Source organism: Notechis scutatus, chromosome 3 (genome assembly GCF_049901735.1).
Source record: "Notechis scutatus isolate UNSWTSFEM ecotype Mainland chromosome 3, rNotScu1.2, whole genome shotgun sequence".
In the NCBI taxonomy this organism is placed as follows: domain Eukaryota; kingdom Metazoa; phylum Chordata; class Lepidosauria; order Squamata; family Elapidae; genus Notechis; species Notechis scutatus.
Genome location: NC_142011.1, coordinates 45,402,025 through 45,414,483, shown reverse-complemented (window position 1 = coordinate 45,414,483; position 12,459 = coordinate 45,402,025). Strand labels below are relative to the sequence as shown.

The 12,459-nt window shown below is 37.6% G+C and overlaps 1 protein-coding gene across 2 annotated transcripts in view; it reads right to left on the bottom strand.

Annotated features, from left to right (window-relative positions):
• The window catches only part of SLC26A9 (solute carrier family 26 member 9), a 61,265-nt gene that overhangs the window by 2,273 nt on the left and 46,533 nt on the right, over window positions 1–12,459 (bottom strand). For both annotated transcript variants that reach the window (XM_087959647.1, XM_026676897.2), the window contains 7 exons: window positions 9,502–9,571; window positions 6,043–6,135; window positions 5,151–5,270; window positions 4,667–4,984; window positions 3,593–3,647; window positions 2,344–2,489; window positions 702–779 (listed from right to left, as the gene is read on the bottom strand). In XM_087959647.1, coding sequence (XP_087815773.1) covers window positions 702–779; window positions 2,344–2,489; window positions 3,593–3,647; window positions 4,667–4,984; window positions 5,151–5,270; window positions 6,043–6,135; window positions 9,502–9,571 — 880 coding nt within the window. The remainder of the gene's footprint in view (window positions 1–701; window positions 780–2,343; window positions 2,490–3,592; window positions 3,648–4,666; window positions 4,985–5,150; window positions 5,271–6,042; window positions 6,136–9,501; window positions 9,572–12,459) is intronic.

Sequence of the window (12,459 nt, the reverse complement as noted above, 5' to 3'; positions counted from 1 at the left end):
TTTAGAGAAACGAATGTTAATTCTGTTTGAATTTAACCATTATGAATTCCTTATTACTTATGCTTAGATTTTATTATCTGTTTACTCATAATTGTGTGCTGCCTCAATTTACAAATTTTAGGTAGCTTACACTATAGTACAATACAGAAGCAATTCATTATAAAGCAATATAATCCCGAACAAAGAAATACAATAGTTAACATTTCAGTATAACCACCACTGAATTCAGTCACAGCACGGTAACATTACTGGAAGGCCTGTGGGAAGACCAGTGTTTTAACTGCTGTCCTAAATATTAATAGGGCCATCTTGAATTTAGGGAAGCAAGCTGGTCCAGATGAAGAAAGAGATAGCAGGGTTTAAGTCCCACTCCCTCTCTTTCCTATAGTGAGCACCATTGGTTTGGGCAGATATGAATCAGAACAGAGGTCTGATTTTCTGAAGCCATGCAAGCCAGAGAGTTAATCACCAACCACCTTGAATTGCAATTGGAAGCAAATTAATACCTATAAATAATGCAATTCCTGCAACAGGATGACTGTGCTAACTGATATTTTGTGAATGTATTCAGTAGCAGGCCAGGTAGAACAAACTGCAATTCAAACATGAAGTGACTAGAGCATGAGAGATAATAGACAGTACATCTGGCAGAGGAATGAGTCAGATTCTTCATTTAATATCATTTTGTTCTTTTAACTGACCTCTTCCAAATTTTGGAATTCAGCACTGCTATCTTCCAGAGATTCATCTGAGACAGAGACTTCAATCTGATTTGACCTCTGAGTAGGAAGAAATGACTTGTTATTGTTTACATATGATAATAAAGCTTCAGAGTCTGTTTTTTTAGTCAAATATCAGCATAGGATTCTAGAGGGATCCCCCCGGCCGGGGGGGGCGGGCGGGGGGGGGGGGGGGGGGGGCGGGGGGGGGGCGGGTGGGGGGGGGCGCGTTTTTTTGGGGGGGTTTTTGTTTTGGTTGGGTTTTCGTTGGTTTTTGTTGCTTCCGGGGGGCTTTTTGGGGTTTTTTTTTTGGTCCTGGTTTTTTCCCCCCCCCCCCTTTCTTTTATCTTTTCCTTTTTTTTTTTCCTAAATTTTGGGGGGCCCCCCCCCCCCCCCCCCCCACAAAATTTTTTCCCCTTTTTTTGGCCCCGGCCCCCGGGGGGGGGGGGGGGTTGCCCTGTTTTTTGATTTCATGTAACATACATTTCAATAAGTCCATAAATCAATACACAAATATGTAAGATGATTAACCGAAGTTACAGCATAGTATAAATTTTTATGGGTTTTTTTCAGGAGCCACTGATAATGTTTCAGCCTTGTAAGATATACATTTAGCAAATTACAAACTGTAATTATGATACATGAATCATAGCTCTGAGTTGTAATAAATATACTTGGTGTGAACCAGCATTTCATACCTTAACAATAGCATTCAAATAATGTTTTATGGTGGTATGAAATTTTAATCAACTCTGTCATTATCTTTGTGCTTCAAATATCAGTAAAATTTTCTGGATTGTATAACAGTTGACAGGAGTTACTTTTAAATACTTAAGGAATAGAGTTGGAAAAATATAAATGGAATTCATAGCTGGCAATCATCTTCTATGAATGTACTCAAACCAAATGATTAGACATCCCATGAAAGACAAATCCTAGAATACAAGTCCTATGTTTTTCAAAGTTTGGGGTAACATTATTATTTCTCTATTTCTCTAATAATCTATTAAAGAAGAAACAGAGAGTGGAAATCATTCTCTGTTTAAAAAAGTGAATGTATACAACTGGATTTAACTGCAAATATTTGTATATACCATTTAGTATTTTTTTCATATATATTATATAGACTGAGTTTCATAAATGATTATTCTAGTCCAAAAATTCTGTTTTCTGTTTCCCAAATGTCTACACCTTTTTTTTTCTCCTTCTAGAATTTTGACTGCTAAAGTCAGCTTGGCCATGGCAACCAAATTACCAGCTACAGTTTTGGTGGTCATGAGAAAAGGTGAAAGAGCATATATTACATCGTTACAGTTTTTTGAAGTGATATGTATCCATAAATATTTTTTAAAAAATTAAGATCAGGGTATAAAATAAAGTAGCAAATATAAATAAATAAGTGAATTGTATGGTATTCAGCTTTGTTCGGGTATTTGTTCGGGTACAATACATAAGCCTGATGATGGCAGATGAGATTCTGCCGAAACGTCGCTACAACTTTAAAAGCTACAACTCTAAAACCAAAGGTCTATAATGACTTGGGAAAATACCCAAACAAAGCTGAATACCATACTTATAGATACCTGCAAAAACTTAAGAAAACAAATAAGTGAATTATTTATACCTGTTCTAGAATAGAATGACAAGTAGTTCTGCTGCTGTTCATTGTTGCAAACAAAACAGCATCATGGATAGTCACAAAGAGGTGACAAGGCTCAAGACCTCCTTCTTCAAAGACTCCACCAATACGAATATCATCATACACTTGAGCTAATGAAAAAGACAAACTTAAAATTACTGATTGCAGATCATTTCTTTTTGACTATAATTGTTGTGGGAGAGGGATTTCCAAAACCTTTAAAGTAAATTAAGTAAACTCTATTGTTGTGTCAATCTGAAGCCAAATAGATTGAACAGGAAGACTGAAAGAACTACACTGCCCCTACCTGGATAATGAGTTTATTCAGCAATATACTCAGAGTTGATTTTACATAGCAGAAAATTTTTCAGGGAACAGGAAAAACCTGTACCACTTAGGACTGGCTAGACAACGTTCCTTCTTTGAAAGAAGATAAATTTTATCTCTGGCATGACAGTCAACCAGTTGAGCGCTTTGGAAAATTTAAAATTGTTCATCTCCATATATGTTACTTTTGGAAGCCTTGTATGTAAACTGCCTTTTGGTCTGATCATTCACCCATGGTTGAGTTTAAACTTTGAAGCTATCTTACATTTTAAAAATAACCTATACAACTCACATGTTTCTGCATGCATATTACTAGAAGGCTATCTCAAGTAGATTGATTTCATTTCTGCTCTTTTCAGGAGCAAGTATTACTGTAAACTTTTTCCTTGTCCTAGATCAGTAAAGGTCTATTTAAAGTGTTTTTGTCTTAAAAAGGAAGTCTTTGAGTCAATGTAATTTTATCAGTTTTGTATTTGTTTTTAAATTCTAAAAAAAACCCAGAAGATAGCAAAATTAAACTATCGCTTGAACTGTGATTTTCCAGTCCCTGGGCTATACATTGCATGTGTAAACCTACACGTGACATGATATAGTAAGTGAACATTCAACTTTTGATATTTGCCACCAGAAAATATACCTCTTGTTAAATGGAAGTCAAATGAAGTTAGGTATATGGGTTTGTCCCTTTACCAAGCAGCTTATTCTAACAGCTGTGTCATTAAAGTTCTTAAAATATTAAATATGCATATTTCCCTTATTCCCCACCTCTTTCAATGGTTTTATTTACCTTTCTATACTAAACTCTGAAAGCATGGATTCTTTATTAATCTGAAAACCACCCTGGGCATTTTTAATCTCAAACAGTATCGCATTTTAAATAAATAAGTAATAAAAATAAAATTCTTACCAGATATATTTGCAAGAAAGACCTTAATACCAATCCTTTGATAGTTGTTACATAGCTGCACAAGAAAACAAAATGAGAGAGTGGTAATGGATTGATTTTGCATCGTTGTGGCTTTAGCATGTACAAACATTCATTTAATGTGCAGGTATTAGACATAATATATTAAGTTCATTTTTTTTCTAAAAAAGCCAAAGACAACACAGCACTGAATTTTCCAAAGTGCCCAGTTAGTAATGATGCAGTATATAGTCTAAAACCAAATAATTAGAATGGGAATGGAAATCATAAGGCTCACTTTTATTTATAAGGTATATCTTTGAAAATGAAAATAACATTGTACTTGGCATATAGAATTGAAGCCACAATCTGCATCTCCTTATTATGTGGCTTGCTATATACTTAGTCAGAAAGTTAAAATAACAGTGTAAAAACTCATATTTTATCTACTGACGGTGCAGCATTTATTTTTTGTTTGATCAATAGAGTGTTGATAGTTTCTTTGGTTTCATAAATAATCTCTTGGCTTCTCCCATGTGTTCTCCAGAAACAACCTTCAACCACAACAATACAAGAGCACACAACAGATACAAACTCACTGTAAACCACCCCAAACTTGATTGCAGAAAGCACAACTTCAGCAACAGAGTGGTCAATGCCTGGAATGCACTACCTGACTCTTTTGTTACATCCTCGAACCCCCACTACTTTAACCTCAAACTATCCACTATTGACCTCACCCCATTCCTAAGAGGTCTGTAAGGGGCGTGCATAAGTGCACAGTCGTGCCTACCATCCCTGTCCTATTGTCCCCATTTATCGTACCTATTTCCTGTATTCTTACTCATGTTTATACTTATACCTATCATCTTGTAAGCGATTGACAAATCAAATCAATCAATAAATAAAATAATTAAAAATAAACCTCTCATTCTGACTATACTGAGTTGTCAACATTTCCGATTTCCATCCAGAAGTACAATGCTACTTGTATCAAACTTTAGTCCTGATTAAGTTTAACCCTATTTAAACAGAAACCTGTCATTGAACAAAACAGGTTCCGAAAGAACAACATACCTTTCCCAAAGCTTTCGTACCCATCAGATCCACAAAGCAAACTCCACTCATGTCAAGAATAATGGTGTGAAAGTTAACAAAAGGAGGTGCTATGTTCATAGGATCAATACCGGAGGCTGGAATAACGCTGCAGTTGCTGTTCCTATGATCACCTGTGTTTCTCTGTTCACATGAGGTATTATTTGGACTTAAAGAGTTTACAGCTGGATTGAAGACAATATAGGAGATGCTGTTGCCATTGGCAGCTGTCTGGTTGTTGTTGGTATCTGTTGGAGAAGTGCTTTCAAAATCCTTATGGAGTTCTTGCAGAGACACAGTCTGTAACAAAGAAAAGTAGTTATTTTACAAATCTGGGCCAGGTGTTCATAATATTTTATGTGTGATAAATATATTCTTTTTTCTTCTTTCTAGGATGAAAGAAAATACCATTTTTTTGCCTAGCTGTAGGAAACCTCACTTATAACCTAGATAATTGCTTGGTTACCTTGTCTTTTCTGAAAATAGATTTGAATTTGCTTGTTTTCTGTACTGCTGCTGTCACCTTTTCTTGATTTTTCACAAACTTTTTTCTGGCCAAGTAGACTTTGATGGGATCCACACCAGTCTGTTTAGGGGGAAAAAATGTATTTAGCTGCATCATCTTCGTACTTGGACTTTTGGGATATTTGAATGTTAAAGAAGTACTATTTTTTATGCTAAGACATAAAAAATAAAGCAGAGGACCTCTACTTAATTAATTGGTTTTTTTTGTTAGTATCCAATAATAGAATTTATATTAACACATCCCTGATTAGTTTTTAAAACCATATATTGAGACTATAAAATATCATATGAAATAAAATTGCATTTATTATTAGATAACAAACCATACCAACATCTCTCTGGGAAACACTGAGGAAAGTTAAGACATAATTTTGCAGTATAAATGTTTCTCCATGGGCTGCTTTTCCATTGCAATAAACTTCAGCAAACAGACATATTTGAGGAGTTTAATGTCATCATTCAGTAAAAATATTTTTAGGGTGGACTATGAATAAAAGCACCCCTTCCCCTAAAATCAAGCACTAATAAAATATTAAAATCAAAACTTGAAGCAATGTATAAACAAGCACATTGTAGTAATGAAAAAACTAAGGAGAAATAACAATATATTCACTTCCTATGAAAAAGATATCAGAAGAAGTATCAATCTTGTCTCCCTGGAAAATAACTCTGCAAGGAGCCCTCTCATTCGACAAGGCCAAAAGAAATTTAAAGAACTATCTGTGTACAAGTGTGCATGTGTACATGCATGTGCATGTGTGTGCATATGCAGAAATGATTCAGTCTTTTGTTTCTAATTTGGATATGTTTCATTTGAAGTTGAAGTTTCTTACCTTTGCGATAACTTTCTCCCTGAATATTTCTGAATTAGCAAAATATAATGGGGAGCAGTAGGTGACAATTTTAATCCCTTCTATTTCTTGAACCTACAAAACAAGAGTGACAAATTTCAGTAAGAGAATATTTCCTGGGACCAGCAAAATGAGAAGGAAGAAAAAAATAGGGAGAAGTTAAATTATACTTTGTCTTTTTAAAATAATAATAATAATAATATCAACAATGAAAATAGTTGTTGCTTTTCACAGGTGAATTAGTGCAGCAAAATAAGGGCTATATGTTTAATGCTGTATATAGTACAGATATATAACCTCTGTAGATCAAATAAATAAAATAAAATACAAGCTGAATAGTCAAGACCTTGTTGATGATCCAAACTCTGTCAAGGACCTTAGAATTCTCATCTCAAATGATCTAAGTGCTAGAGCCCACTGTAACTGCATAGCCAAAAAAGCATTAAGAGTTGTTAACCTAATCCTACGTAGCTTTTTCTCTGGTAATATCACACTACCAACTAGAGCATACAAAACATTTGCTAGACCAATACTCGAATACAGCTCATCAGTCTGGAACCTACATTACATATATGATATTAACACAGTTGGGAAAGTCCAGAAATATTTCACATGAAGAGTTCTCCACTCCTCTACTCGTTTTAGAATACCTTATGCCACTAGACTTGAAATTCTAGACCTAGAAAACCTAGAACTACACCATCTTGGATCCGATCTAAGTATAGTATATAAAATCATACATTGCAATGTCCTACCTATCAATGAATACTTCAGCTTCAACCATAACAATACAAGAGCACACAATAGATACAAATTCAAGGTTAACCGCACCAAACTTGATGGCAGGAAATATGACTTCAGCAACAGAGTGGTCAATGTCTGGAACACTCTACCTGACTCTGTGGTTTCTTCCCCAAACCCCAAAAACTTTAACCTTTGACTTTCTACTATTGACCTCACCCCTTTCCTAAGAGGTCTGTAGGGAGTGTGCTTAAGCGCACCAACGTGCCTACCATCCCTGTCCTATTGTTTCTTTTATTTTTCTTATGTGTACCTATTTCATGTATTCATAACTATGTTTATTCTTATACCTATTATCTTGTAAGCAATTGACAAATCAAATTACAATTAAAATAAAAAAAATAAAAAAAAATAATGCTGCAATTTCTGGAGTACTACAAAGTCCTTTTCAGATTCTAGTAAATTGTGACATGGAATGAAACTTAGGTTTCTTCAAAGTAGTTGCTGCACTTTATTTTTTAATGTGATGAAAAGTTGTTTAAGGCAGGGATCCCCAACCTTTTCGACGCCGCGCCCGGTTCCGGCGCAGCTGGGCGCCGCAGCCCGGTTCCGGCGTTGCTGGGCGCCGCCATCTTGACGAAAAATCACTTCCGGTGACGCCATCGAAGTGATTTTTCGCCAAAAATGGCGGCGCCAGCTTGGTGAGCTTTTTCGGTAGAAATGGCTTTCTACCCGAAAAGCTCACCGCTGGCGCCGCCATCTCTTTTGATTTAAAATTGCTTTTTTACCAAAAAGATGGCGGCGCCCAGCAACCAGCGGCCCGGTAAGGCTTGTTCCGCGTGGCTCTGCACGTCCGCGGACCGGCGGTTGGGGACCCTGGTTTAAGGCATGAAAAATAATATCAATTGTATTATAAAATTTGATTTAATTTTAATTTTAAATATGGTAATTTTCTTCCCCTTTTCTATTCAATGGCCATGAAAGTAAGGGGTGAACAAAAGAGCAGAAGGGTTTTCTAGTTCTGCTTGCTTTCTTCCCTTTGCAAAAGGGACAAATAAAATAAGGAGGAAAACCAATTCCATTATAAAACTATTTCCAAAACCTGATATTTTCCCATCGCAAAATGGCACTAAAATTTTTGGTGGTGGTAGGCAACAGTGCTTTGGGTGAAAGAAAAAGAAGTTGGGGTGGACTTTTGGTATTAAATTATCTGATTGCATTTAAACCAGGAGTGGGATTCTACTGGCTCGGCTCGATTCTATAGAACTGGTTGTTATGATTCTGCACAGTTCAGAGAACTGGCAAATCGTGCCCCTGGCTGGCCCCTCCCCTCTCCTCCTGCCCTCCCCTCCTCTCCCCTCCCAGTCAGTCCCTATCGCGCATGCCTGACATCGTGCTGACTGCATTCTCCCCCGCCCAGTCACTCCTTAAGGTATTTGTTTCCCCCTCCTGACAATCAGCTGTTCTGATGATCAGCTGTGCCGAGATCCCCCTCACTGTTTTACTGTGTTGCCCAGGAGGCTTCCCTGAGGCCCAGGAGACAAAAAGGGGCATTGTAGGGGGGTGTGTGCTCCGTTTTTTGCCTTCTTGGGCCCAGGGAAGCCTGGGAGCAAAAACGCCGCCCCCGGAGGGTTCCCTGAGGCCCAGGAGGCAAAAAAACTACCCTGTTTCTCCAACAATAGGGCCTCCCCCAATAGGAAGTCCCAGCATGTTTTATAGGCATGAAATGAAATTAAGCCCCTCCCCCCAAATTAAGGCCTATATTAAAACATGCGAAATGGGGGGGGAGAATGGTGGGGGGGCTTGCCCTTAGGAAGTGCTTTTGTTGCACACCCAGATATGGTGCTGCCTGCGTTGACCCCGATACGAAGTGCCCCACCAACGCCAAGGTCAACATCCAAGCTGTCGCCACCCGCCCGCCCGAAGATGCAAGGGGGGAATTAAGTCACCCCCGAAAAGACAACCTAGCCATTTTTTCAGGGCTCAAAAAAAAAATAAGACCCGGCCTTATTATATGAGAAACACGGTAGGTGGGGTGGGGTTGCTGCAAAAAAGAAAAAGAAAGAAAGAAAGAAAGAGAAAGAAAGAAAGAAAGAAAGAAAGAAAGAAAGAAAGAAAGAAAGAAAGAAAGAAAGAAAGAAAGAAAGAAAGAAAGAAAGAAAGAAAGAAAGAAAGAAAGAGAAGCCATGTTCACCCAGTCACATGGCCATGCCCACCTAGCCCACCTAGCCAAGCCACAGAACCAGTTGTTAAAAAATTTGAATCCCACCCCTGATTTACACCATTTGCTTCCAAATGTGATATGGTTTCATGAAGCCTAATATCAGATAATAAATGTTAGAAGTACGGGTCCTCCAAATAGTGTGGTTATACGGAGAGCTCCTTGATTTTTTTTAGTAATCCCAAACTATAGTATTCACATGAGGAACAGAATAAATCTAAGGATAAAAGAATGACTTTTTCAATATTTTTGAAATAAGAGCCAGTAGCAATAATATTGATTTCCAGGTCATGAAGCCGTGATATTGTTTGAGCATTTTGCCTCTCAGTTTCTAAACTATGACTTCATTGGAATAGGTTGCACATCATATCCAAACAAACAAAAATGTTTTATAGTTTAGCATTATGTAGAAACCATAATCATCCAACAAAGTCAAATCACTTCAATATGGTATGAGGTTCTTTTGTTGTTTCCATTACCTTGCTGTAGACTTTGGGGTTCTTGTAGATATCAGTAGAAGCTACAGGGCCGAGGACAGAACCATTGCGACTGGGGAAAAAAATAATGGAACATGAATGTTAAATTACAGGTAGCTAACAGATGCAGTTTACAAGAAATATACAACAGTAAATGCAAAAGAGGATGATGACTTTTTTAAACCTGCTAATTATCAAACTATCATTGGTCTTGTTGTAGGAGTTTGGACCCAGTGTTATCTCCTGTAGAGTACAGGAGAAAAGAAAGCTTAAAAAGGACTGTGTCTAGATCCAATAAAAGAGCCTTCAGGAATGGGTGGCATAAAAGTAAGTAAGCAAGCACATAAATAAATATTTCCAAGGAATTAGCTCTCATACATAAAATACTAGGGAAAATCCACACAAATTAACTGGAATTATTTTGAATTCATTTTTTCCTGGTCTGAATGATTAATTTTGATGCTGGGAGAAGTTTCCTTAGTGAAAGAGATGAACGGTATGTATAGAAGCAGTGTACTACTAATCATATTCAATTATTCTTCCTTTCTCTTTGTCAGGGATTGTTACCAGGTATCAGGAAGATGACAGAAGTGATGGGAAAGCTAAGTCCTTCAGAGTGGAAGACAATATTTGCACTCTGTAGGAGTGGAGGAATGAGATGGAGCAATCAAGTCCATCTTGCCTGCTTAAACTTAAACAAAAGCCTAGCCGATCTCCTAAAAACATCATTGTCTATGTCCATCATGTTTACCTAAGCTAAACAAACCTATACCTTGCCTGACAGAGTTGGAAGCATAGAATCATTCATTCACTCAATAGAAGAACGCTTACTAACACGTCTTGAAACAACTATACAAGCAAGCCTAATCTCTCTTGAAAAAAAAATACAGCACAAATAAGCGAATACCTATCAGCTAAAACTCAAGTCCCAACTCAAAAACCACTACCACAACTACTACCTCAACTACAATCAAAAATAACCACCAAACCACAGCCACAAACAATCACTATCCCATCAAATAATTCCACAAATGATAAGAGAAACAATAGGACAGGGACGGTAGGCACGATGGTGCGCTTTATGCACGCCCCTACAGACCTCTTAGGAAAGGGGTGAGGTCAATAGTAGACAGTCTAAGGTTAAAGTTTTTGGGGTTTGGGGAAGAGACTACAGAGTCGGGTAGAGTATTCCAGACATTGACCACTCTATTGCTGAAGTCGTATTTCCTGCAATCAAGTTTGGTGCGGTTTACTTTGAGTTTGTATCTATTGTGTGCTCTTGTGTTGTTATGGTTGAAGCTGAAGTATTCATTGACAGGTAGGACATTGCAATGTATGATTTTATATACCATGCTTAAGTCAGACCGAAGACGGCGTAATTCAAGGTTTTCTAGTTTTAGAATTTCAAGTCTGGTGGCATAAGGTATTCTACAACGAGTAGAAGAGTGGAGAACTCTTCTTGTGAAATATTTCTGGACTTTCTCAATTGTGCTAATATCAGATACTAAATGAGGGTTCCAGGCTGATGAACTGTATTCGAGTATTGGTCTAGCAAATGTTTTGTATGCTCTGGTTAGTAGTGTGATATTACCAGAGAAAAACTACGTAGGATTAGGTTAACAACTCTTAATGCCTTTTTGGCTATGTAGTTGCAGTGGGCTCTAGCACTTAGATCATTAGAGGTGAGTATTCCAAGGTCCTTTACAGAGCTTGGGTCATCAACAAGATCTTGACTATTCAGCTTGTATTTTATTTTCTGATTTTTTTGCCAATATGTAAGACAGAGCATTTATTTGTTGAGATTTGAAGTTGCCATTTGTTTGACCATTCAGATACATAGTCAAGATCTTTTGTAGGGTAGCAGTATTGTCTGTGGTATTGAACAGCTTTACATCATCAGCGAAGAGAACGCAATTGCTCTTAATATGATCACAGAGGTCGCTTATGTAGAGTATGAAGAGAGTTGGTCCTAGAACACTGCCCTGGGGACACCACTATTGACAGGTACTGGATTTGATAGGACGCTCCCGATTTTGACCATTTTTGTCTGTTTGACAGGAATGCTTCTATCCAGTTATTCAGTTGTCCAGAGATACCATAGGATTTTATTTTTAGGAGTAGTTTGTCGTGTACCACTGAATCAAAGGCTTTACAGAAGTCTATGTAGATTGCGTCTATTGCTTTGCCCTGGTCGAGTTGTGTCGTCCATATGTTTTTGCAGTGTAAGAGTTGCAGATTACAGGATAGTTTTTTTCTGAAACCAAATTGTTTATTGGAGAGTAGGTTGTTTGTCTCTAAGTGGAGGATGATGGATTGGTTAATAATTGATTCCATGACTTTACAGGTGACGCAGCATAAGGAGATTGGCCTGTAATTTTCAACTAGGCTTGGGTATCCCCTTACTCATCAGAGACATCATGGAACATGATCAGAAACATCCAAATGCCATTTTATTTGGTCTTGAAGACACCAATGAATCAGATGATATCACCAAAGTTCACAATATCATAAGCAACTTAAATACAACAAACACCTCTCCTGAAGATATCATTGAAATAACCAGAGATGGCCCTGAGTTCAAATACAATGACGCCTCAGTGGCCCCAAGATTTTGTAGAATTGTTTGCAAAAATGAGGCCAGCAAACGTATATTCATCCATACAATAAACACCATTGCAAAAACCAATCCCAACCATAACAAACTTCGCTCAAGACCAGACTTATCCATACGGCAAAGAATCCGCTCCTGTGAACTCCACACAGAACTCAAAAAACATCTAGACAATGGAGAGAAGGATCTATACATTGACTACCGTGCTGATTGTATCAAAAGTAAGTCACACAACGCACAACTCCACATCCAACCCTACCTCATCCAACCCACCATCACTCAAAACTAGGCATGCACACCCCTAACTACCTCAATTCCAACTACAACTGGCCTTAAATGCAAACTACACA